Source organism: Onychomys torridus, chromosome 4 (assembly GCF_903995425.1).
Source record: "Onychomys torridus chromosome 4, mOncTor1.1, whole genome shotgun sequence".
Taxonomy (NCBI): Eukaryota; Metazoa; Chordata; class Mammalia; order Rodentia; family Cricetidae; genus Onychomys; species Onychomys torridus.
The window spans coordinates 54753735-54781424 of NC_050446.1; the positions used below are offsets into that span (position 1 = coordinate 54753735).

Consider the following 27690-nt stretch of genomic DNA (forward strand, 5'->3'; position numbering starts at 1 on the left):
TCACTCTGCCCATCGTATGTTTAAATATACAAACTCCAAAAGTTACAGGTAGACAAAGCCCTAATAGACTATCACCTATCACATAATACATAAAGAACAGGAAAACATATAAACATATAAAGTTGGCAAAAGAAATTACTGTGGATTCCTTTCTGAATCTGGTTAATCTTGCCCTCCAAAAAACCTTCAGCAAAGAAGGGATAGTTTTGGTTTGTTTTCTTGTTTTTTGTTGTTTTTGTTTTTGCCAGAAGACAGATAAGCTTCTAGAAGATATTTCTTATAAAAACAACAACACTAATGATTCAGAAAACAAAATCAAATAAACGGAACACCTCTCTAGTACTAGCATTACCATAAATCTATAACAATCACTGATCAATACCACGTTCAAAATCTCGAAAAGACATTTGGCTAAATGTCCCTGTGGTGTTGCAGACTTCCTAGAAGTGATCAGAAGACATGAGTCTGCTAAACTCTAACAACCTAGGTATTCCCTCATAAAGACATCTTTTTGTTATTTAATTGCTATTTCCATATATATGCTTGTATATATAAAAATACTGATATTTCCATAGACATATATTACCACCTCACAGTTTAGTTCATTTTGTGCTTATCTAACAGAATATCTAAGACAGGATAATTTATAAAGAGCCAACATTCACATCTTAGGAACAGAGAACGAGGTCTGAAATCAAAGGCTGGACCTGAGAAGGACCTTTTGCTCTAGAAAGCATCACACAGCAAAGGCAAGAGGTTGGCTTACAGATACACTTCCAGCCTTTTATGATGCTGGCATTACTCCATTCATGAGAGTGGAGTGCTCACGAACTAAGCACCTGCCTCAGGCCCCACTACTCCACACCGCTGACACTAGGGATTATGTTTCCAACATGTGAATTTTGGGTGACACATTCAAACTATTGTCTTTGAGAAAATTTTAAGAATCTTTCAAACTAGGGTCTTGACCTTGCCAGCACCTTTTCAATTTCTAAAGAGAAAACATTGGAAGATGTTCTGTGATTGAAAGCTCTATCACGGATTCATGTTGGTCATCTGCTATAACAAACATACTATGTGATCAACTATGACTGAGTGATGGATGTTACTGGAGAGAAATTGGGAGAGGAATGCTTGAGGTAAAGAGAGAAGAATCTTTTCCTGAAGAGCAAAGTTTAGATACTAGAAAAGATCACAAACCTCATTTTAAACAAACAGAAGAAGGGATGCATAACATAGTAATATTCTTGGCTGGAAAACTTGGTGTGGGGATTGGCAATGAAAAACAGGTTGATGGTGGAAGCAAAAAATATTTATATTTATACTTGGAAATATAAGTAATCAGATTGAAAGAGGCATATATTGTTAATAGATATGAATAAATAAGGTAACAAAATGTGTCTTTCAGTGCACAAGATACTGAGAAATAAAGTGATGGTTGATGGGGGAGCATTTAGGTCAAAGAAGATAGGGTTTACTCAACAACACTTTACCACCACAGGAGCAGCCTTGCATTTTCAAAACTCGGGTCAACTCCACTTAAACTCATCAGTTTGAGATCGAAATGGGTTTCTTGGTTTGACATAGCACATGACTGACACAGGGAAACCTGAGGTTATCCTTTAGATCAGGAGCAGAAAGACTGAAGGAATGTCCCACACATCTTTCTCCCGAAGTCACTAATCCATTATAAGGTATCCTGGCAAGGAAAGAGAAGTAGCACAGCGTGTGAAGTTCACTCCACTCATGTTTTTTCGGACTTTGGGAATTGAATTACACATTGATGTGTATTTGTCCTTAATGGGACTATTTACAAGAACATGTGGGTATGAGGAAGTGAGAGGAGAACAGTAAGGAAATGCAGAAGGCAACTGAGCAGAGCATTTCAATGTGGCCTTAGGGGAAAGCAGGAGTCTCCAAATAGGGCCCCTTTGTGTTCCTGCAAGGAGAGCCAAGACACAATGTTCATGGTATGTTCTAGAGAGGTGAAAAGTTGGCCAGCTCAGGGGTTAGTGCAGATTAGCATATGTACAATTACACATAAATACGTTAGTGTGATAATCCAATATTAATCTGCTCAAACATTCTGCCACCACAGGGTACATGTAGTGAACACAGATATTATCTTCTCTACTTTACCTCGAAACAGTGAGTTCAAGCTTTTTTGCCATATCAAACCAGAAACTCCCTTGGCATTTCTAGGAACGCCATGGGGCAGCCAAACAATGAGTCTTGTGATTAGTGAGGAAAAAGAACATTTAAATGAAGACCAGAGGGAGTGGTGGAGCAGGGGCCCCACAAGAGAAAACTTCCATTAAGCATCCTAACAACAACCAAGAAAAACTAATTTATAAATATTTCAAATCTGATGAAGTCCTAGAAATGTTCTAACTGACAGGGGATAACATTGGAAGCTAACTGTATAATCCTCATTTACTTGAAATGTCACTGGCAGCTATTATTTATTGTTCTGCTGTTATTGATTTATTTCAGTAATTATAGGAAGCTTTCACATTCTTATTATTTCCATTCTACGCTACTACTTTTACCCATTTTACGTTTCTCAAATGGTAACTTAACAGCAGGCATGTTTAGGCATAAAACCCAACAGGAGAAATGGATTGCTTTTGCAGGAGCAGGGGGCCTTCGTGTTGACTTTTGCAAGAACCAAGGTAATAGGCTGTCTGTGACCTAAAGAGTTTCTTACTGGGAAAGCAGGCAGGGAGGTTCCATGCAGGACACCCAGGCAAACTTGGAGTCAGCTCAATGACAATCAACTTCAGGATGCCTATGACCCCAAAGCAGCAGGTGACATGATGATGGTTAAAATTATTACTACTGTTAGCTGAAATTTGCAGTTTAACTAGAAGTCCTATATGGTTTTACTTGCTAAATCTAGCAATCATAAAACAAGATCTTCTTAGTTAGTTCATTAGTGGGAAATTAGGAACAGAAAGTCAATGAAAAGACACAATGACAGAAAATGGAGCTTTGAGGTCAGAGACACACTCTTATTAAACCATCTCCACCTCAGCAACACAACTCAAAACCAGCTGTAAAGTCCGCAGATTATCCAGACCACTGGGAAGTGGGCAGGCCCCGTGAACTAGTCCTGCTGTCAGTTAAAAACCAATGGACCCTCATGGGCTAATGAACCACTAATGAAAAGCTGCTAATGAACAAGTCCAGATTGTTGATCTTTGATATGAAAGTGTCAGCGGTCCGTAGAGCACATCCGCGGGACTTCTCAGACTCTGTTACTCACAAAGAGAAATTGCTGGCCGGATGGGGGCAGATCTGACACGTTGACTCCTGCTCCTCCTGAGTGGATTTTCTTCACTGTTTTGAAACATGACAAATTTCGCTGTTCTCTGAGAATTCTGACATCCTAAAACTTACTAAAGGCTTTCAATGAGTAAACACAACATCATCTAGAATTTCAGGAGAAAATGTCAGTGTCTTACAGCCTTCCAATTCTTAACCCATAGACACAATTAGTCCTCTGGCCTTTGGGGTGATAAACATGAAGTATTTCTAAAACAAAGTCCAATGTATAATGTGGCATGACATCCCCAACAGAACAAAAGAAAAATAAGTTGTTTAAAATTATTATTTTAACAATAACAAGAACATATTATTCCCTTTAAAAATTAAAATGCTTCATCTAAAACCTCATCCTTTCTAATTAAAATGGCATGTGCTACATTCCTGTATTTCAACAATAACATTTTCGTCCTAAATCACTTAAGTTTATTTTGTTTCTCTCTCTATCTCCCTCTCTCTCTCTGTCTCCCTCTCTCTCTCTGTCTCCCTCTCTCTTTCTGTCTCTCTTGTGTGTGTGTGTGTGTGTGTGTGTGTGTGTGTGTGTGTGTGCGCACGCACATGCACTACATGCGCAGGTGCCCACAGGTGGCAGACATGGCAAACTGCCAGGAGCTTAGAGCTGCAGGCAGTTGTGGGCTACCCAGCATGGGTGCTGGGAACTGGACTCAGGTCTTCTGAAAAGCAGTGCATACTCTCAACTGCTGAGCCATCTGGAGAGATGGCTTCTCTTCAGTCTTTAATTGTGTGTAATCATTTAAGCTAGGCAAAGATCCAAGAATTGAGAGAGAGAGTGAGAGAGAGAGAGAGAGAGAGAGAGAGAGAGAGAGAGAGAGAGAGAGAGAGAAATAATGACATTAAAGGTTTCAAAGGGGCATTCAGACCATGAGAGAAAAATACATATTATCAACATTTCAGTACGTACATCCCAGTCCACCTGCATGCTGACTGCAGCATACAGAGAACAAAAACTCTAAGAAATCACTATTCTTATTACTAAGAATAACAAGAATATATTATTCCCTTTAAAATCTTGGTAATTTTGGTCACCTCTGCTTCAAAAAGTTTCAACAAGTATTATTTTCTGATGGAAATAAAAACCTAAGGACAAAGCGGTGGTGGCGTATGCCTTTAATCCCAGCACTTGGGAGGCAGAGGTAGGTGGATCTCTGTGAGTTCGAGGCCAGCCTGGTCTACCAAGCAAGTTCCAGGTAAGGCACAAAGCTACACAGAGAAACCCTGTCTCGAAAAACCAACCAACCAACCAAACAAACAAACAAAACCTAAGGACAACACATTCATAAGCAAATTTCATCTATAAGCATTCCATGAAAGCAAACAAAACTTGTTTTTAAGATTTCAAGATGAGGTCTTTGCAGGACAGAATCCATTTTTCAGATTTGTAATGTCTCCTCAGACCATTTCAGGTTGATGTCTGAACTCACCCTGTTCTGAGCACATATGTAAACAACCAAGTATTGGTTGTTTACATAAAATATGAAATGTGCAAATGCTTTCCACTCCCTTTACCAGGGTGTTAGCATGCATTAGCAGAGGAGCTGGGAAGTGTTATGATAAATTGCAAAACATGGTCAGGCCCAGTAGAGTGGTTTCTACATATGCACTGCAAAGAGAGGGACAGATACATGATACAGAACAGAGCTATCTTGATGTCTCATCCTAGAAAAGGTCTACACTGGACCATGGCAGCAACAACAGATTTGTGGGTCCTGAATGAAGCAGCATAAAGAACTTTGGAGAAATGAGGTCGGTTCCAGAGTGAGGCGGCGCTTTTCTCTCTTGAGGGTCTTACTGGGCTCCTCCATCTCTCCTTTCCTTCTTTCTTTTTTTAAATCCTAGCACACACAATCAGCTTTGGCAGAACACCGGAATCCTGGCTGTGGACCATCAAGTGACCATTACCATAAAAAGAGCTGCTAAATAAGAAACCATGTGCTCAGGATGAAACTCATTTCATGCTTTCAAAAGCACACAGTGGCTTCTAGCAAGATAGTGGCCCTGGGACTTGCCGAGACAGATTGGTGAACACAAATGGTTTGCTCCTGATGTGTCTGCTTAGCCAGGCTTTACATGTACTGGCAGTAAATGGGGTTCCTGAGTCTTCTAAGAAGCACACACTTATCTATAACTTTAAAGCTGAAAACTATAAACAGCAGCCTAGCAGCCTTAAATACATTTAGGAAGAAAAAGACACTCGCATATACGATCAAATCTCACATGCCACGTTAGTTTCCAATCACAGATTTCTCTGTGACCCTAACATACACAACATATAATAAACATAATACTATTTGAACACAACACAACATTCATATCCCCTTTCTTGTTTAGGAACAGCTTCTGGTCACATAAAATTAGAGTTGAGCAGAACCTAAGCAATAAGACCTCTCTACTAGGAGGCTGACTTTGAGCCTGCCTCTACCATGTTGGTTTGCCAGTACCCTATACTTCAAATGTTACATCAGATCTTTCCGAGCATGATGATCTGGTCATTTAACTTCCCCAGGTGGGCACCAGGGAAAGTTACATTTAAATGACAGAATATGCTACATTTAAAATATCACATCTAGTCTATGCATGCTTCATAAAGAAATACTACTCATTTTCCCCTCTTGGTCAGCACACCATCACTAGAAACCAATTACTGCAGGCTGTCCACTGCTTGACAGGTCATAACTTTTAATTATTAATAATGTCAAGCTTAACAAGGTGTCATCTCCAGTATGCAAGCCATTGCTCTCACTTTCTCAGCTACCTTGTAAACATGATTTGTTTCCTCCTACATATTTTTCATGTCAAAGATTCTGTGAAACATATTTTGTTTATAGCATATATATATATATATACCTGAAACACATAATAACACTGCTAATTGCCTACTTTCCTTAATGATAGCAAATCGCGTATCACCGACTTGTTCTGAATGTTTAAAATGCAGAGGAAGTCACCTGCTGGTAAGATGTCCTCAGCACACAGCTAGTAAAGGAAAGAAAAAAAAAAAAGAAAAAGAATGCTTATCACACCCATTTAGAGAGTAACTTCCGAATAAAATCAAAGGCTGCTGCATTTGCTCTTCAATTGCCCCTTCAGAAGTGTTAGCCCAATATAATAAACACCACTGATGACTCCACAGGATTCAGAACAACGACCCAGCATCCAAGTTTTAGAATAAAGATGCTCACCTCTACTAGGGAGTCCACTCCACATCCTGGCAGGGATTTCAGCAGCTTCACAAGCAACCAAGTTGGATAAACAAAACTTCCAGGATGTGGCCAGTGTGATGTACAGAGCTACCGGGACTTGGCTCCAGCCTGATTATCCGTGACAGCCCCACGTTACATCAGTGCCGCTCAAAACCTTCCCGTTGCTGGCTTACTGCGCTCTCATTGAAAATCCTTTACATGCTGGCAGCATTTTCGGGAAGGACGAGCACACTCTGAGTCATTTGTTAGGAAAGCCGAGCAGTCTCAATCTGGATCTCTACGCAGCAGCACTGTCAACTTACGAGTCGGAGGTGGATTGGTGCCGAGAAACAGGCAACCTAAGCCTTCATTATCAATGCATGAAATCAGCCACTGTGATCAAATCCGAGCAAGCCACAAAAAGGATGTAATTATGAAAGGCTCCACAGATTTAGCAACAAACCTTGTGGAATGAAGAATCGCCTTTCAAAATTGTGTGAATGTTAAAAATAGCTCTGGCTTTTCAACAATAAGCACGGTACAGAGAAGAAATCAGTAGCCTATAGTATAAGGACTGAGCATTAACGCTGCAGAACCCAAACCAGCTGTAGGTTCCCGGGACTTCTTCATTCACAAATCAAGTCTCTAGAGTCTATGGCAATTATGGGGAACAGTTTCCATATATTTGACCATTTCTATTAAGAAGCAAGTTAACTGTCCTTTAACTCTTAAGTGTCACCAGTAAATTAAGATGACAGGAAGACATGTGCAGGGCTCTGCCAGCAGCAGGTCAGGATGCTCTCAGTTTTACTCTAAGTTCTTAAACAGCAAAAATTTACATTTATTCTGTGTGATGAAAAGAATAACCACATAAAGAAAGAGGCTATTTGCAATGCCATGCCTCCACCTACCTTAAAATGAAAAAAAGAGCAAATAGGTTCATTAAATTCATATATCCCACTTCTGGCCGACCCCAAATAGAAATATTTACCTTCTTAGATTATTCCTCCTCTTCTGTTACTAACAAATAGATGCAATACCCAACTGACATGGTCTTTAAAAGACATACAGTAACTCAGAAAGGAGCAATGACTCGAGATTGCAGAAACACATGTCTTTGATGTGTGCATGCAAAGTGGAAAGCAAAAGAGGCCATGAAACATTCGTCATAAATCACCAAGAAAATTCACAGCAATTCCTAACAGGCTGCCTTCACAAAGATCACACTTACGGATCCGGTGCAGTTTTCAGCCCAGGTGTTAGGTTCTTACTGAGTCTGTAAGGGCGGAGCAAATCAGGATGCATGCTCTAAGGCCATAGTTGGACTTGAGAATTTGTGAGTGACTAGATCAGAGGTAGTAATGTGACTGTTTCAGGTGATGCTTTAACAGTGTGTTCAATAGAAACACCTGTGCAAAAATGAGCTCTAGATGTCACATTCGTGTGCATAAACAGTATTTTGCAGCAACTTCACACAAGGCACTCCCGTTAGGGTTCCTCACTGTATCTTTAGATATAGGGTTGACTCCTCACACACTGCTACTCAGACAGGATACAGGCATATACCAGTGGACATATACATAGCACACATGCAGACACTGTCGCCTCTTGCAGTTATTTATGCCCTTTAATGTATGTATTGTGTGAAGACCCCAAGGCAACAGTTGAAAGTATCATGAGACCATGACACTGCACATCACAGCTTCCCCAACTGCTCAGTATCCTGCTGTTAATTCCTTTGTCCTTCTTCCTTTCTTCCCCAGCCTCTTCTCCCTCAGATACAGACACAAACTTCATCATATAAAATACTACAGGGAAGGCTGTGCCTGAAGATTCCTCCATTATTACTGCAGGCAAAGAACCCTAGCAATAAGACGATACTTTAAAATGATGGAGCTGGAGAGATGGCTCAGTGGTTAACCGCACATGATGCTCTTGCAGAGGACCTAACTTCCACTCCCAGCACCCATGTGGTGGCTCACAACTTCCTGCAAATCCAGTTCCAAGATGCCCTCTTCTGGCTTCCAAGAGGACCAGGCACACACATGCTATTCATATATAGATGAAGATATTCACACATATACACACAAAACAAAAATAAAAGAATTTAAAAATGGTATGTATTCAATTGCTTTTCATAAAACATTTAGTATGTGATGTATTCCAAATACCAAAATTTTGCATTTTTGGTAGGTGACCCTTCATTTATACCATAAATGGCTGGCATGACATATCCCACAAAATCTGGAGCAATAACTCCTAATCAGACACACTAACATTTCTGTAGCAAAATATGCATATTCATCCAAGACAGAATAAGTAAACACCACAATTAACCTCAGATCCGTTCAGACTGATTTTCCTATCAGTATGAATTATGAAACTCCCTGGTTTGTGGAACTTCTTAGGTTGCAAGAATTACACAGTGAAGGCTGCAGATCCCTCAAAGGGTTTCTGCTTAAAAGCTCTGGCTGGGAAAGTGGTACCTAAGCAGGACTTCTCTTACATAAGCAAACCGTGGAGGGCAGTGTTCCTGTAGGCACAAAAGGGAAGGCACTAGGAAGTCTGAGGTACAAAGCCGAGCAGAATCGTGGCAATAATACAGGACGACAAAACTGGGACATGGGGACCTAAGGCAAGAAGAAGCCATCCTGGATAAATGAACAATAATTAAAACCCACATAGCAGTGTCAACCATTCACTGGTTACTTGGTAGAAGTGGGGTGTGTGGTCAAGAGTGTGTGCGTGTGTTGCATGCATGTGAGTGTGCGGTGCATGGGAAGGTCAAAGCAGGACACCAAGTGTTCTCTATCATGCTCTAAATCGCTGCATTGAGACAGAGTCTCTCACTGAAGTGGAAATTTGTGCTCTGGCCTAGGCTGGCTAGCGAGCAAGCCCCAGGATTTGTCCATCTCTGCTCAGTGCTGGGGCTACAGGCACAGGCAGCCCTGCTCAACTCTTTCCCTAGGTGCTAGGGATTTGGGCTTAGGTCATTCTGCTTGTCAATCAAGTGCTCTTACCTACTGAGCCATCTCTTCAGCCCCAAGTATTCTGAAGCTAATACATTAAAGTCAAGAAGAAACAGAAAAGGGAAGGATTTATTTTCAAAATGAGTATGAAACACCGGGTTTTATGCTTTTATTACTCTATTCTCATTGTACCCATATGCAAAATATCTATTGTACTAAGTATTACATGTGCTAATACTCTGAATGTTTCTTATTTGTGTGTACTCTATACAGCACTGACTGGAAATCTTCTAAATCACTTGCAAAAATAGTTACATTCTTGTTCATAAATCTTTCCAAGAAATATGACTATAAGGGTGCATCTTCTTGGTGTTCCTCCGATGAGTGGACCTCCCAAAGAGTGTATTTTAAAGATTATTTTATTACTTTTCCCACATATGGGATTCTGCCTGCATGTGTGACTGTGTACCACATGTGTGCCTAGTGTCCATGAAGACCACAGGAGGGTGTCAGATCCCCTGGAGATGGAGTTACAGATGGCTGTGAGCCACCATGTGGGTGCTGGGAATTGAACTCAGGACCTCTGGAAGAGCAGTCAGTGCTCTTAACCACTGAGCCATCTCTTCAGTCCCCCAAATAATGTATTTTGAAAAGTAAGTCTAGTACATGCCTTTAGCATAGCAAAGCATGAACTTGACTTGTGCTTTTGATCCTACAGAACAACAGCGACTCTCTTGAAACACCTTCTGATGGCCTTTTGGGAAGAAGGCTTGCTCTCGGGGGAAGTCACAGAGCACAGTGATGTAAAAGGATGTCTTCCTAGTTTCTGTTCAGAGTGCAGGGCTCTAATCGTAAGTTCTGGGATGTAATCACAGAGTCATTTTACAAGAGAAGAGGAAAACTTCATTTTTCTAGAAGTCTTCAGTGTGTTTTAAATAAGTCTACAATTGTCTCTTTAGCTACCAAAGTGATATTTTGATGGCCTGATAAAGTTATTTTAATCTGTAAAAGTAAATGGCTTTCCCAGATGCTGGGAACATGTGAAGAATAAAATCATAATATGCATCATCACCCTCTGAGTTCACATTACTACCTAAAGGTCATAGTCTCTTTGACATATACTTCTAAGGCATGTTCATGCAGGGGTAGGTGAACTTCTGGCATCTATAAACCAACAGTCTTTGGACTTACAATGCAGGCTCCTAAGAGTGTGACCTCTGGAAATAAAGTGGGTCAACACAACATGAATGCTGTTATACTCAGCCCATAAAACATGCAACACTTAGCCCGCACAGCTCCTCCAGACGCTCATCTGTGGAGAAGAATAACCTACTTCACAGTTGGCCCAAGAACCAACGCCCAGACAAACCAAGGCCACATACCAATGCCACAGCCAGCTGTAGTGTGCTGTAGGGATTTCTAACCGAGGCAGGCTCTCTCCCATCCTGCTGTTAAGGTATGAAAAATAGAATATCGGTGTGCAAAGAGTCGAGTCAGTCGGGGCAACAGGACAGTTGTCCCATGGCAGAGGCTGAACTCATCAATTTTACATCACCACTGAGCCAGCTACCACAAGGTCTTTCTTCCTAGGTCCTTTTAGAAGTGATAACATTTCTTTCTCACGAAGGCATCATGGCTTTGAGAATACCTTTGATGATTCCAAACCCTCACTACCACACTCTAATGGCTTAAGACGATGTTCACACTTAAAAGTGTTGCTATTTATTTTATATAAAAATCTAAAAAACTAACACTGGAAGCTAGCCAGCCCTTACCTTTTGAAAAATAAAATATTCCTGAAAGTTCATAGCCAAAAGTGCTCTTTAGGTAGAACCCCTTAGCTGAAAAAGGGCCAACCATGCCTTTTAATTCTTTTTGGACTTTTTAAATCTAAAACCCTGTGTGTATTCATTCCTTAGTATTCTATACTTAGGCAATAAGCACCTTTGTTTACTATTTTAACCACATGTACAGAACATGGAGCTGTTCGATGATGATTTCAAATCAACCTTACTGGTAGTTCTAAATTTCTAACATCATCCAAATTGGCCAAGGCTCTCTCCAAGGTGATGTGTCTGCTGGAGTGACCACTCCATCCTGCATCCACTCCATCCTGCATCCTATTTCCAAACTACTCTCATTACTACGAGCCTCAGTCCTGGTGATCTCTTCAGTATGATTCTCAGGTAAATGCTGCCAGGAAGGCAGATAGGAGTCACCAATAGCTTATCTGCTTGAAGGATGGACTTTGTAAAATACTTCAAAATCAAAGACACCAGTACAGGTGAGACGATGATTTGGAGAAGTATGCAACATTCCCTGTGATGCATTGTCACCCTCTGAGTTCACATCAGCAAGAGACATGAACTCCCTCTCCTGGGCTCTCTCATTAGAAAAAACAAGAACAGAGACTCATGCCTATTCTCCAAGGTCCAAGAGTGTGTATTTAGACCAGGCCCTTGCCCCTGTAAAGTCCATTACTTCACAAAAACTCATGAACTCTGCCCAGTAAAAAGATGGCATGATCATTATTAATAAGATTTTAAAAAGGCTGGGCGGTGGTGGTGGAGGAGGTGGCGCACGCCTTTAATCCCAGCACTCGAGAGGCAGAGGCAGGTGGATCTTGGTGAGTTCAAGGCCAGCCTGGTCTCCAGAGTGAGATCCAGGAAAGGCTCAAAGCTACACAGAGAAACCCTGTCTCGAAAAACAAAAACCAACAACAACAACAACCAAACAAACAAAATAGATTTTAAAAAGTCTCTTAGGGGCTTGGGGCTGAGTACATTGTAACTAGTTTAGCCAGCTCCTCATACTAAAATGACATCGATATTTCTCCAGTTAGTCACCATGTTTTCATCTTGGCACTGAGTCAAAAATCAAAAGCAGGGCCAGAGAGATGACTCAGCAGTTAAGAACACTGGCTGCTCCTCCAGAGGACCGGGGTTCCATTCCCAGCACCCAGATGGTGGCTCACAGCCATCTGTAACTCCAGTTCCAAGGGATCTGGTGCCCTCCTGTGACTCCTGTGGGCACTAGGCACACAAGAGGTGCAAAGACATACATGCAGGCATAACACTCATATACGTATATGAAATAAAAAATAACTGAAAAGAACGGTGCATTGGTACAGTGCACACCTGTAAAGACAACACTAGAGAGTTGGAGGCAGGAGGATTGAAAGTTAGAGGTTGTCCAGGCATATACAATGAGACTCGCGTCAAAATATTTTTTAAAGGAAAAGGGAGAGAAAGAAGGCAAAGGCTTTTGCAGTCCTGTGTGAGTGGATTCTGCTAGCCCTGTGTGCACACTGGTCACACTAAGCTGTACTGGCCTCCCTAACGTTCATGTGCATACCTAGAATTTTTCAGCACCCTGTAACATTTCCCCACAAAGGGGGTGATGACAGATCGTTTAAAGAGCCATTTCCATTCCCGAGAACTGGAGAACAAGCTGCCCTCCTCCTTCCCCAACTACACCCAACTGACACCCCTACAGATTTTGCTAATGCATATAAAAATGCTCACAAGGTCTGTGAACACGTCCCCACCTCTGTGTGCACATCCACACACAACCCTCATTATTTTGTGTGGTTCTTCGCCTGCCATACTTATTAATATGAGTTCCACCCACGTGTGGGAATGAGGCAGCTCCCTCATTTCTATATACCTCTGGCACCATCGTGTGGTCGTTCTGTGTCATTGCAACTTCAAATCTAAAGGCTTTTTTTTTTTTTTTTTTAAGGTCTGGGGAACATGCACTTGAGAATAAATTTAGCATCTTAAGTATATATGAGACGCAAGACGAGAGAGATCTGTGCATTCAATCCCCAGCACATATTTTAATGAACATAGTATCCATTACAGTGTCTCACCCCCACACGATGTTTAATAACAGTTTGAGAGGAAAAGCCACTCAAAGGATCCTGGAGGGCCAAGGAGACGCACAGACACAAAGTTTCACAATGTTGCAACTGGCAAACCCTCTTCTCATCCTTGTTCTTTGTCTCCACTCCATCATCTTAAGTCCCCGCTGCAAAGCACCTCAGAGTTTCAGCATTCTTATCTTGTCCTGCCACCCACAGCATACAGGTCTTAAACTCAAACTCAATTTAAAATTTCAAAGTTGGGGCGGCTAGAGAGCTGGCTCAGTCTAGCCAAGGGTAAAGCGCCTGTTTGACAATCTGAAGAGGCCAGGTGAGGCAGGCTGCTCCTGCAATCCTAGCATTGCTGAACCCCAAACAGGAGGATCCCTGGAACGTCCTGACCAGTCCAGGTAGACAATCAGTAGGCTCCAGCTTCAGTGAGAGACCCTCAAAAAGTAATGTGGAAAACAATTGAGCAAGACAGCCTCTGGCCTCCATACGCACACACATGCACGGCACACATATGCTCACACCCTTGCACGCACTCCTGAAGGACAAAGGAAAAGTGCCCCTTGGCTGTAGGCAGGGTCATTTTGAACCTGTGCTTCCCTGTGAAGGACCAGCAGCTTCACCCCTGCTCTCGCTGCCTTACAGTGTTCCCTTGTCCATACTGTCTATGGAAGAAGCCAGGTTTAACCTCCACAAAGCTGTGGTCAGAAGGAGCCTGGCTACTGACGGCACCAACCGCCCAGACACGTACTGGACACCGCTGGTGGCCACCCGCTCGTGAACGTGCAGAGTCTACTACCTAAACCCGGCACACATTTCTTATCTGTGACCCAGAGAATGAGGATTAAGTGGAAACCGTACCACTTAAGAAGAAAAGAAAAATGTTTTAAACCCTTCAGCCCATCTCCCCAAACTTCCAAACTTCTGTTTCTTTCGAACTCTCTGTTCCAGGTCCTTCTCCATCTTTCGGGTACACCAAGCTTGCTCTCCACCCGAGATTCTGAACACGGCCTTTGCTCCCTCTGGGTCTCTTCCCTTGCATGACTAACTTACCTTTAGCCTTAACATGTCAACCTTACATGAGGATGAGAAATTCCTTTCAAATTTGTTATAGAAGAGAAAAATTAACCTTGTAGTCAGTAGACAACCGGAAAGCCATGTTAGATAACCAAGTGCCCGGGGTTCTTTTTGCTCTTTACTTTGTATCTAATTTCTTGCCAGAAAGCACAGAGAGAACTCGGGGCTGCTGGAAGGTCTCGGGCTTTGAGTCTCTGTGATGTCACAGGGAAACGGTTGCTCTCCATAGCCCTGGCTTACCTCAAACACAATGAGAGGAACACTGCACACACTGTCACTCACTGGACACAACCTTCGGGTCCCCTAGGAAGAGGAAACTTCAATTGAGGAACTACCTAGATCAGATTGGCCTATGGCCATATCTATGAGGCATTCTCTTAATTGCTAGTTGATACAGGATGGTCGAGCCCACGGTGGTGGGTGCCATCCCTGGGCAGGTCAGCCTGGTCTGCTGAGCCAGCCAGGTTTTACTCAGGTCTCTGCTTCAGTTCCTGACTCTGGCGCCTGCCTTGAGCCTTGAGTGTCACCTTTGGCATCTCTTGAGGGTGGACTACAACCTGGTAGCCAAGTAAACCCTTCCCTCCCCTGAGCTGCTTTTGGTTAGTGTTGTATCACAGCACCCGAAAGAAACCAGGACACCCACCTCACAGGCTGGAAGTCAAGGGTCCATGTCATGATTTCAGTCTCTCCAGGGTACCCGCCAGCGCTAGCACACTTTCCATCCAGTCTGGATATGTGTCTCCTGCCTCCAAACAGTGGAAGCCCCTTGCTCTCAGCCGGACCTTTCTTATCTTCAAACATTACTTGTGGCAAAGCGTTGCCTAGGGCAAGATCAGAATTCACTCCCTGGCAGTGAACTCTTGGCCATTCTGAAGAAACGGAGATCTCAAAAGACCCAGGGCAAAGTCAGTTCCTACCAAACCCCAGGCAACACGGTTCTCCACAGCAGGTACAAACATTCCTTAAGGACACAGTGAACAAAATGTAAAATGTGTATTTGTCACTCTACCCTGCAAATATCCTGCTTCTGACTCGGAGGACAAGAGCATCAGGGTACCAGAGTGAGGTGTGAGCTGGCCCTTCTGCAGACACAGGCTGCAAGTGAAGTATCACCTGTTTGTGACTTAGCTTCCAGGCTAGACCCTAGCAACCACTAGGCACAAACGTGACAACAGCTGCCCCGCCCAACCTGCATCAGGAAGCAGTCCACAGAGTGAGTGCCTTGTCCCCAACACCAGCCCCCATCTTTCTCTCCTCATTCAGCTCAGTTGCCTTATTATATGTGTATCTAAAATTAAAAGTTCATGTTCTGGGCGCAGAGCATCCTTGACAGGTCAAATCCAGGTTCAGCAGCACAACCGTACAGCAGCAGCTTCAGCATCATCTTGGAAGCTCTTACAATTACACCATCTCCAGCTTCAGCCGAGAATTATGGAATTAGTACCTCACAGCTGGAGCCCAGAAAGATGCACACGAGCAAGCTCTCCAGGTAAGAGGTCTATAATCACCCATTCACTCATCAACTGCTTTAAGTTTAGTGTGTTCAGGTTCTCAGAGAATGAGGATAGTCAGAAGGACAGAGATTGTGTGGAGTCGTTCCAGCACATGCTCAGAATACCTCAGCTTTCGGATACGAAGGTCACCAGCAACCCTGCACTGATAGTAGTAGACCACTTACATTACTCTCTGAGATGTATGAGTGAACTAATAAGCATCCTTGCCAACATGTGGCTGTTGTCAGTATTGTTTAGACATTCTGATAGTTAATATAATGGAGCCTCATTGTGGAACCCACATTTCCCTGATGGATAATTACTCTTTTTTTGAAAAATTTTTTCTACTTATGTTCTTTGATTCTTTAATATTGAGTTTCCAGGGCTCTTTATATATTGTAGATATATATAGTCCTTTGTTTTTGAAATGTGTGGTTTTCAAATATTCCTTCCTTTTATAATTTATATTTTCATCATATTCATACAGTGTTTCATGAAGCAAAAGTGTTAAAAGTTTGAATCAGTCCAATTAATGAATTTTCCATTTTGTGAATCATCCATTTGGTTTTAAGACAGAACTCTGCATTGTCCTACATCCTGGAGGGGCTCATTTTTTTTCCTATTAACTTTCATCTTTATGATTTACAGCTAAGGCTATGATCCATTTTGAGGTAATATTCATTTATTTTATGAAATATGGGCAGTTTTCTTCTCCCCTTGTTTATAGATGCAGTAATGAATGCCTGCATTTAGCTCACGTCTTCTCTTGTACCCAGCCCATGGAGTGGTATCCACCCACAGTTACGGTAGGCATTCTCAGCTCAGTAAATCAAATTTAGAGATCCCTCAGAGTCACGTCTAGAGATATGCTTCCATGGTGGTGACTCTAAGTCCCACCCGTTAATCAAGACTAAGAACCATGCAGTACTTCCTCCACGGAATGTTTTTTCCACGGTTATTAAATGGGAGCTGTGGCAATGGCCCACAGGGTGAGTGCTTGATGTGTAGATATGAAAACTGATCCTAATTATCCACTTAGAATTCAGTATTGTGGTATCTGGAACCTCACTGCCGGGGTGGGTGGAGTGAGACAGGTGGATCAGAGTCTTATTGGCTAGTTTGTCTATCAGAACCAGTAAGACCCAGGTTCCCTGAGAAACCCTGATTCCCCCCCCCCACTACCCCTCATGCTAATAAGAAAGGAACAACAGAGAAAGACACCCAGTGTTGACCTCTGATCTCCACATGTGCACTCAGTGGTAACTGCACCTGCACACATATGCACAAGCCCCCTCCCCTACCACTGAATAGATAAAATCAGTTCAGTATATGGGCTATTTCTGCACTCTATATATTCTCATTGATCTATGTGGCTATTTATCCATTACAGTCACACTATCTTGATTACTTCAGCTATCAGTCAGCCTTACTCCTCGGTAGAGATTCTTCACAGTTTATCTTTGTCAACATTGTTCTAGCTATTCTAGGATTTGTGATTTTTTTTTCCAATGGATTTTAGAATGCTCTTGTCTATATTTGATTCAAAACACTCACGGTATTTTAGTAGTAAATTTATAAACACACAGTTCAATTTAGGGAGACTTGACATCTTAAATATGTTGAGTGTTCTAATCCATGAACATAGTATATACCTCCATCTGTTAGTGTTTTTGGGTTCTTTCTTCAATATTTTATAAGTTTAAGCATACAGAATCTTGATATGCTTTTAAAAGATGTATCTGAATATTTCAGTTTACTATCATTATCCAAAATTTGGTTTCTCTGCATTCGCTGTTTTGGAATAGTGCTATGTGGTTTTTGTGTGCTGAGTCTTCGCTAACCTTGATGAAGTCACGTATTAGCTCTGGCAGTTCTCTCATAGATTCTTTGAGATTTTGCACCTGTCATCATGTCATCTACAAAGAGAGACTGGTGCTTCCATTTCCTCCTTTCTAGTCTGTGTGCCCCGTTCACGTTCGGGTTCTGGTGCAGAGGCCAGCACTCCCACTCCTGTGTGAGGAACAAAGGCAATAAAGTAGCGTTTGATTTTGTTCCATGTCCCAGAGGTTAGACGTTCAATCTTTTGGCCTCAGGCTGTAGGCATTTTGTAGATTATCCTTATTAATTTAGATAATTATCCTCTATTCACTCTAATGGGTATTGGAATTTATTAAATATTTTCCAAGAAAAGCAATGCATCAATTACTATAATCGCATGAGTTTCCTTATTTAGTTTGTTGACCTATTGAATTCTCTCGATTGATTTTTAACATATTGAGCTAGCTTTATTTATATACCTCAAAGCCCCTTGATCATATTTTTTTATGTATTTCTGCATCAAAATTGTTTATATTTTGAGAAATTTTGATTCTAGGTGCGTAAGTGGTATTACCTGATAGTTCCCTTTTTTTTATACTGTTTTTGTTGGCTTTTGGTGTCAGTGTGATGCTGGTCATACAAGGTGACAAAGTGTTCCTCTCTCCTGTATTTTCTGGAAGAGATTGTGTAAAATTGGTGTTGGTTTCCCTTTAAACACTCAGTAGAGTTGACTGTGGGCCCCAATAAGCACCCTGCAAGTCCCGACACTGTAAGACTGACATGAAAGAGAAGCCGCCACTTCCTGAAGCAATGGTCATCAAGTGGGAGGACATCATTATGACCCCCTTGGTCTTCTTTGAACAGGAGGTGGTTACAAGCCCTACCAACACAGTGAAAGCTACTAGGGCTTTCCTGGTATACCACACACTAAGCGGCTTAAACAACCTCAGTTCACTGCTTCCTGTCAGCAGTCAAGGTGTCTGGTGTGGGCTGGCTGCTTCTAGGCTCTCTGAGGGAGGGTCTGCTTCAGGCTTAAGTTATAGCTAGCTATTTTCTCCTGTGTCTTCTCACAGACGCGTGGTACTACTGTATTAAAGTTCCTTTCTCCAAGGTAGCAAGTGATTTTGAACTTTTAAGGAATTAATGGCTCCATTTTCACCGAATTATTTCAATAAAGACTCTACCTCCAAGGAGTGTCTTATTTTAAGAGCTAGGACCCCAGCACACGGGGTGGGTGTTATGTTCCTTTGCTTTTCTTGTTTCACTTTCAGGGTGGGGAACCAGATTCCATACTCTCTAAAGTGAAGCAGTACTGAATAAAACCAGAAATACTGGCATTTTGTTCCTTGAGTTCACGATTTGCCCTTGAAATTGCCAGCCTCCCTATGCTACTAGAACATGAAAGAGAAGCCCCCATTGCCCCAAAGCCTGTATTCTACCTGTCTTGATCCCAACAATTCCAAGTTTTTAAGGTGAACTCTGGATACGTTATCAAGCTCCCCGAATTGGAACTTAGGAGAATGGAGGGCATAGTTTTATCAGGGCTACAGCAGTCAGAAAAAAACAGAGGCACACATAGTTGAGTATTGGTACAACTTGCTCCCAGCTGAGGGCAAGCTGGGAGATACAGCCATCTCACCAAGGATCCCTAGTGACCAAGGGACTACGTGGGGGGAGCCCAGCTGTGACCTGTATTAACAGCTGAGCTCACAGGCACCAACTAAGAAGAGCACTGCCATTCTGGCATCCCCAGGCCTTCATCCTCACCATGTTCCCATCTCCTAAGCTAAATGGTGGGCTGAGGAGGCAGAGCGACAGCGGCTGTGTCCAGCTCTGCGCTGAGCTCCAGGGGCCATGGAGCTAAATCTTCATTTAGATCAATGAGAGGGAAGTTTTATAAACAGAACCCAATCTTCCTCATCAAAGAGTCCCGAGCAAACGAACGTGCGAAGTTATGGGTTGAGACCAGAGTTGAAGGAGCAACTGCCTAGCAGGAAACAGTAGTGTGATAGATCAAGACAGAGGAAAAGGGAGGGTTCGGGGGGGGGGGGGGGGACCTGATGTCAGCCTTGGTCCTCACTGAGTAAGAGGCTCAAAACATTAAAAACTGTACATGTGCCATGCACCAGTTCCTGCTGTGACACCCATGACAGAAACTTTCCCCTGTCATCAGGTTATATAACTACATAATTTAAACTACTAAGGTAACTACAGACATTAGGACTGAGATGTAATCCAGACCATTACTTGGGCTATTGCTCTCTAAGTGAGACACCGATTTTGAGCCTAAACCTAACATATTCTTACCATGAAAACACAAGCATCCACGTGCTTTGGCGAACAATTATAATCATCGTTATAACAAATAAGTAGAAACGGAAAGTGATTTTTCACCAGTATAAGCATGTATCTTACATCCCGGTGTGGTGAGCATGGATTAGGGGGAATTAGTTTAATGAAGTTAAAACTTATTACTAGGCAAGAACACGGTTGTATCTAGCTTTAAGTATGGAAGTTATTTATCTGCAGCACATATTCATTTCCAACTGTAGTCAATGTAGATCAGGGCACAGCATACAAAATCAATACACCAACAGCTGGCACTCCTGCTTCATCTCATTTTATGTCGTTGCCACATGATATGAACAAGCACTTGCCAGATGGGTTGGAGAACCGTTCTTCTTCATTTGAGGGGGGGAGGGGGTGGCTCTTTGATGGCCAGAGAAGAAAACCCTCTTGAGTGGAAACCTTCTCTAGAGATAACAATAAAACTCAATTCCCCCTGGTTCTGGCAGACGAAGCCAGCGCTGAGCAGTGCTAGGGAGGAAAGGTTGTCCAAGGATAAGGGGAAGGGCGTGAAAGGCAGTCCAAACACCAGGGCAGATGCAGGCCTAAAAACTCTCAAGTTCTACTTCTGCCCGCTCCTGGCCAAAGGGTGAGAGGTGGGAGCTCAGAGGAGAGGCGTGATGGTTGGAAGAAGCCTGTTCCCACTGTCAGCGTCACCACAGCACTGCAGGCAGCCCTCCAAAAGAGGAAGACAAGCCTAGTGCACTGGGTTAACGATTTGTGGGATGCCATAAATAAAGCTGTAGCTTTTTTATGCCATCAAGTAGGATACCACCCAATAGGAAGGAGACAAAGAAAGCCTAATTTTGAAGAGGGAGGCAATACTGGTTATCAACTGATCGATTTAAAACACAAATTCAAGAGCTCACCCAATATGGGGAAACAGTAAGACCAAGGTCCTATGCACCAGTGTGTGTGTGTGTGTGTGTGTGTGTGTGTGTGTGTGTGTGTCTGTGTGTGTCTGTGTGTGTCTGTGTGTGTGTGTGAACTCTCTGAGAGTGAACAAACATCTTCCTTCCTGAATTCACCTCTAGAGAAACAGGTGACATTGTAATAGTGGTTTTAAGATGACCAAGACCTTGCTCTAAAACCTTCCCTTTCTGTAACAGAACCAGTTTTCCAAAAGGCAGTGGTGCACGGAGCCTGCTTCCTACCTGTGCTGGTGTTGGTGCCAGGGCAAGGGCTGGCAAGCGGTGGCCCTGATCCCTGGGCTGGGGCCGGAGGCTGCCCATCGTTCAGCTGCTTTACCCGCTTTCGATGGGATTTGCCGTCATAATGGACCTGGGCCTGGGCTGCCGAGTTTAGCTGGATGTTGCACACATCACAAAAGGAGAAGAGAATCTTCTTTTTCTCTTTGCTGAACTGGTCCCCAGGCCTGTCGCTCTTTAACCCCTTTTCTTCAAAGCCCCGTAGGAAGGTTGCCATATTCATAATTCCATCTTCACAATGGTTGTCAGGGCTTAAGGAGTACTTCATAACTGAAAGAGAAAACAAAACAAAACAAAACACAAGGTCCTGTAAATCTGTATGTGCTCTCACCTTCCAGTGCTGTTATAATTCACTTTTAATGGTTGAGTTCAGCAGATGTGGTCTTCAACACATCTGAAGCATTTTCTATCTCCCTCTGCCTCTCTTCTATCACCCCCTCCCCATCACCGGTCACTCCTTCTGACCTCCTAACTCCTGCCCCACCCACAAGATCTTAGCTAGCAGTAGTCTTCTCCAGGGAACCCATTCTGAGCTCAGAGTAAGGACAGGTCATGTGTACCCAGAGGCCCATATGGTTGTTGTCCACAACACCGATCACACTGTAAATGCCATGTCTAGGAATGTATTTGTCTTATGTCTGTTTCCTCCACTAAATATAATCCCTGCGAGGACAGCAACCTCGTCTCTGGGTCCTTCAGAGCCCAGAACTGAACCTTTTACATAGGAGGCATGTAAATATCTGTTCAAAAAGGAAAGGAATGTTTGAAACCGCAACTGTTCCAAATAACCTGTTAAGACAAAAATGAACATAAAATATAAAGTACACACACACACACACACACACACACACACACACACACACACACACACCCTGCACACATGCAAACAGACACATGCAAGAACTAGGGTGGACAAAGATTAAAACACAGTATGGCCACAACTTACACTGAATTATGTTCTAAAAGCCCCTTTACAAGTCAGCCATCTGGAATTTGCACATATTTTCATGTAGATGTAGTGAAACAAACTGTTTGTAAATTTCCAGATTAGCCCATAAATATCAATGTAATCTTCCATAAGCTTGAAATGAAGAGCATCTGAAATACAACAACAACAACAACAAAAAGAAATACAATATTACAGTCAATGGGTACATATGTTAAAAGAGTAAAACAGACTCTAATATAATCATATTTTTAGACGCTGATCTTTTCTTTCAGTTGCCCGATAACAGAATCAAGAAGAATGGTGCCCCTCCTAATGGATTTAAAAAGGAACTTTTCAGTACCTTCCTTGAGACCCTCAGTGAGCAAAAGTTACCTTGCCTTTTTATGTATTTGTGGCTTGGTTCTGCTTGTGAATAGGTTAAGTGTTCATTTCCATTGAGCCCAGAGTGACTGGCTTTTTCATGCTATCCGTGTGTGTCAGTGTTTTGTTTCTTGGGTTGGATGAGGAGAAAGTCACTCTTGGAGAAGACCAGAGCCATGCACTGCACTCCCACACTCCAGAGATTAAGGAAGGAGAATTTCAAGTTCAAAGCCAGGATGGGCACCAAACCTCATCTCAAAACACGAAAAGGAAAAGAAAAACAAGGACAAACTACTGGCTGAGAAGGATGAAAAAGCCATATAAAAGAATCATCGGGACCCACACTGACTTGTGATGAGTTTTTGTGTACAGAATAAACCCAGGGGATTAAAACATATTATCCGCTTTGAGCGACCGTTTCATCCAAGCTGGCTTTAGGCTTTCTGGAAAGGAAGGAGAAACAAAACACAAGTTCACAAGTGGGTGTTCCCAAGATGAATAATGAAAATTCAGATAGGGTGTGACTACAAAGACAGGTGTTGATTCCACATGCGGTATGCCAAATCTGTCTTCCTGTTACTCATGTACCCAGCTGTGAGGACAGTTCACGTCTCCTTACTTGGTGCATAAAAGATACTCAGCCCACACAGTATCTTACCTGGGGCCACCATTTTAAAGGACTCTCACCCTTTCAGCTTATTCAGTTTTCTCCCTTTAAATCTACACAAGTAGGCTGATAAAATGACTCAGCAAGTAAAGGCCCTGGTCCCAAGCCTGACGACCTGGGTTCAATTACCAGGACCTACATGTTGGAAGGGGAGAACTGACTACCACCTCTACACATGAAATGTCACATGCCTCTCCTATAACCAAAAAAATAAATAACAAGTAAGCAATTCCCATAGCCAATCTGGAAAAAAAAAAAAGAATTCTTATTAAAATATGATTTGAATTCCACATATATAAACATTTTTGTTTTTATACTTCAAATCCAAAACATATCACACTTCAGAAGATAAGTGCCATATGACAGTTATATTCAAACATTACCACAGCCTTGTCTCCAAATATCCAAAGGTAAGAACTGCTGAATGAGCTAAATTGATAAACAGTTTGTAATGAACTAATCAGTGTTGCACCCTGGTGGGAACACGAAGCCACAGCAAAGAAGAAAACTGGGACCTGTGAACCCCTACAAGCTGGACCAGTCACCAGACCTTACTGCATCACTGGATCCCACTTAAGCAACTATGAAGACCCTTGAGTCCCCTACAGGCTGTTGACACTTTCATCTGAAAATGTGACCCATCTTAGGGTCTCTGGCCTTGCCCATGTTGTAAATGAACATGGTGTTTCATAGAAGCAAGATGTCTGTCATATTATTCCCCCTTTAAATCTGATAGTAAAACAATGCCTTTTTAAAATTATTATTATAAAAGGTAAACCATCTGCCTCTGCTTTTGTGGCTACTGTAATTGGTCACAAAAAGAAGTTAAAATTTACATTGGTTTGACCCATGCATAGTCTAAGTAGGAAATTGGGAGCCTGGAAAGTTTGTACCTTTTCCCAGAGCTACTCACCCAAGGGATCTTTCAAGCCCCAGAACCACATCTATGGGCCACTCTAGCAAGGGTATGATGCCTTAAATGATGTTCACCAACTCCTAGGTATCAGTCTAAGATCTGATTTCATTCACCACACTTCCTTGGCTTCTTAGGGAAAATAAAGCTGGTACTCACTAACACCACTTGTAAACAGAGTATATTTAGTTACAGAAGTCTTGGGAAAGGACCTAGAGGTGACAAATATCAGAGTCTCAATATCCACATTGGGTCCAAAATGATATAATGCCCAGGCTTACACCACGTATGGAGTGATGGTGTTTATAATGTCAACTTTCTGCATAAGGGTAAGGTTAACAGTTGATCTAAGTGGAAGAAGAGAGAAAAATCCCACTTGCTACTTTAATGTTTTTTTTAATCAGACTATCTTAGATGTCGTATTTTGTATGCATGGGACAGACAGCCCTTCAGGGCTGCAGATTTTTGACAGCAGTAAGCAGCATGCTGCTTTAGGTGAACCAGAAGTTGTCTCTGGGGGACAGGACAAGGAGAATCCAGTAGACAAAGTGTTCTATGCTCTTCTTGCGTTACTTTGTGAGATGGCCCACACTTCAGCCTCCATGAGAGAAGATCCTGTTCTGATGCAGGTTACAGAATGAGAAGGTACGTCTGTGAGTGGGCCTTTGGGAAAATGAACTGAAGAGCCCAAACTGGATTATCAGCATGGACCAGAATGAGGGATTTTAAATGACCAAGAGGTGACCAATGACTGACAGGGTGAGCTTTTCTAAGGTAAAATCTTATCTTTGTGACCAGTCCCACATGCACAGCCAGTCAGTGGTTTTTATGATAACTTGAAAGGGGTTGGAGGCTGCTTCAGAGGCAAATGTTGCTGTGACACACAGCATGGCCATGTCCCACTGATGGGGGAATGTCTTTCTCTATGCTGTGAACATGCATTCCTCTAATTGGTTGATAAATAGAGCCATTTGGCCTATAGCAAGGCAACTTAGAGGCAGGAGGGAAATTCAGAGTGAGAGACAGGAAGAAGGCGGGGAGAGACGCCAGCGACCCGCCCAAGGAGCAACATGTAATGGGACAGAGGTAAAGCCACGGAACATGTGGCGATCATAGTTATGGGCTAATTTAAGATATAAGAGCTAGCTGGCAAAAGGCTTGAGCCATGGCCATGCAGTTATAATTAATATAAGCCTCTGTGTGTTTACTTGGGGGACATGAGTTGGAGAGATTTGTCCCAACCGCTGGACACAGGAAACCCTCTGACAACATCCCACCTTTTGAAAAGCATCTGTGTATATTCCCCCATTGCCACAGCCTAGTCAGCTGTTACCTAGAGTCCTCTAGAGGCTCCCCTTATCAGGGTCTCTCCCCTACCTCTGCACTCCCAAATGCTTTATTCACAAATCCTGCACACACACAGCTCTTCTGTGAACGCTTTAACTATTAATCTTGGCTTACGCTGTGTCCATCATTTTGCTTACCTCCTCACTCAGTACATGTTGATTATTGGACAGACAGGAGGCTGGGCACGAGGAAGCAATAGCAGATACTGGTAGAGCATGCCAGTCTGACAGAGACGGCAGAAGAGGGAAGTACAAGGTTGCAGTAAGCTTTCTGGGAACTCATTTTTCATCCCTTACTAGATTTCAAGGCCCCCTGAAGACTAAAAAAACAAACAAACAAAAAAAAACAAAAAAAAAAAACCTTCTTGGAGGCCACATCAGCCAGAAGTACAGATCACACCACCCAGAAGAACATGTCGGTGAATTCAGGTGGAGATTCCTGCCAGACCAGATGCCACACTAGCCACCAGAACTCCAGATAGGCTGCCCTCTCATGGACCTCCTCCACTCTCTCAGTGCCGGCCCCAACACACCATGGCCAAGCCTTCCTCCCCTCCTCCTCCTCACCATGCCTCAGTCCCTAACTCAAGCAGAGACTCCCCTGCTGGACCCGACGACATGCTGGCTGCCAGAACTCCAGGCCACACAGACCAGAAAAGCAAAGAGGAAACAGAAACCGAAGAACAAAAACACCTATCCAACAAAGACAAACTCAGAAAGCAGAACCTAGACCTATAATCATCACAAGCTCAGACGCCTGGTCACCATCCTAAGAGCACAATCAACAACAGTCAGGACAGTATGTCCCCACCTGAACCCAGCTGTCCTACTACAGCAAGCACTGGAATTTCCAACACAGCTGAAACACAAGAAACAGACCTTAAAACCAACGAAGGGGACAGAGGTCCTTGAAGAGGAAATGAATAAATCTCTCAAAAAAAAAAATCAAGAAAAATACAAACAAAATCAGAGGAAATGAATAAATCCCTTAAAGAAGGCCAAGAAAAAACGGACAGTTGAAGGAAACAAACGAAACTGTTCAAGACTTGAAAATGGAAATAGAAGCAATGGAGAAAACACAAACTAAGGGAATCCTGGAGATGGAGAATCTAGGTAGGCAAACAAGAACAACAGGCAGAAGCATCACCAGGAGAATACAAGAGAGCACCTCGGGTTTTGAAGACATGGTAAAAGAAATGGATACATCAGTCAAAGGAAAAGCTAAATCTAAAATATTCCTCACACAAAACATCCAGGAAATCTGGGGCACCATGAAAAGACCAAACCTAAGAATAACAGGAATAGAAGAAGGAGAAGAATCCCAAAGACCCAGAAAACATTTTCAACAAGATCACAGAAGGAAATTTACCTAACCTAAAGAAGGAGATACCTATAAATGTTCAAGAATAATACAGAATACCAAACAAACTGGAATAGAAAAAAAAAAGGCTCCTTGTCACATAATAAAACATTAGAATTACACCCAATTTCTCAGTGGAGACTCTAAAAGCCAGAAGGGCCTGGACAGATGTCCTGCAGACTCTAGGAGACCACAGGTGCCAGCCCAGACTACTAAACTATACCCAGAAAAATTTACAATCACAATAGATGAAAAAACAAGATATTCTATTATAAAGTCAAATTCAAACAATATCTATCTACAAATCCAGTCCTACTAGAAATAAAATTCCATTATATGAGTAAGGGGGCTTAAAATCATGATGAGGACATCTACAGAGACAAATGAACCAAGCTCATAGGAACTCATGAACTTTGGACCAACAGCTATGGAACCAGCATAGGACTGGACTAGGCCCTCTGCATATGGGAGACAGTTGTGTAGCTTGGTCTGTTTGAGGGGACCCTGGCAATGGGATCAGGATCATCCCTGGTGCATGAGCTGGCTTTCTGGAGCCCCTTATCTAGGGTCAGAGGCATTGCTCACCCTTGATTCAGGGAGGAGGGGCTTGGTTATGCCTCAACTGAATATACCATGCTTTGCTGACTCCCCATGGGAGGTCTTACCCTCTTGGAGGAGGGGATAGGAGGTGGTCCAGGAAGGGGGAGCAAGAGGAGGGATGAAAGAGAAATCTGTGGTTGGAAAAAGAAGAAAAGCAAAAAGAAAAAAAGAAAGTCCAACCCAATGAGG

At 42.7% G+C, this 27690-nt stretch overlaps 1 protein-coding gene across 3 annotated transcripts in view; it reads right to left on the bottom strand.

The window, feature by feature from the left end:
* Znf385b (zinc finger protein 385B) overlaps window positions 1-27690 on the bottom strand; it is a 391103-nt gene that overhangs the window by 273573 nt on the left and 89840 nt on the right. Inside the window, exons 2-5 of one of the 3 annotated variants that reach the window (XM_036186187.1) lie at window positions 22253-22404; window positions 21253-21576; window positions 15224-15232; window positions 6525-6653 (exon numbers count right to left, since the gene is read on the bottom strand). In XM_036186187.1, coding sequence (XP_036042080.1) covers window positions 6525-6653; window positions 15224-15232; window positions 21253-21574 — 460 coding nt within the window. In that variant the 5' untranslated portion in view covers window positions 21575-21576; window positions 22253-22404. The remainder of the gene's footprint in view (window positions 1-6524; window positions 6654-15223; window positions 15233-21252; window positions 21577-22252; window positions 22405-27690) is intronic. The other 2 variants (XM_036186183.1, XM_036186184.1) reach the window with 2 other exon arrangements.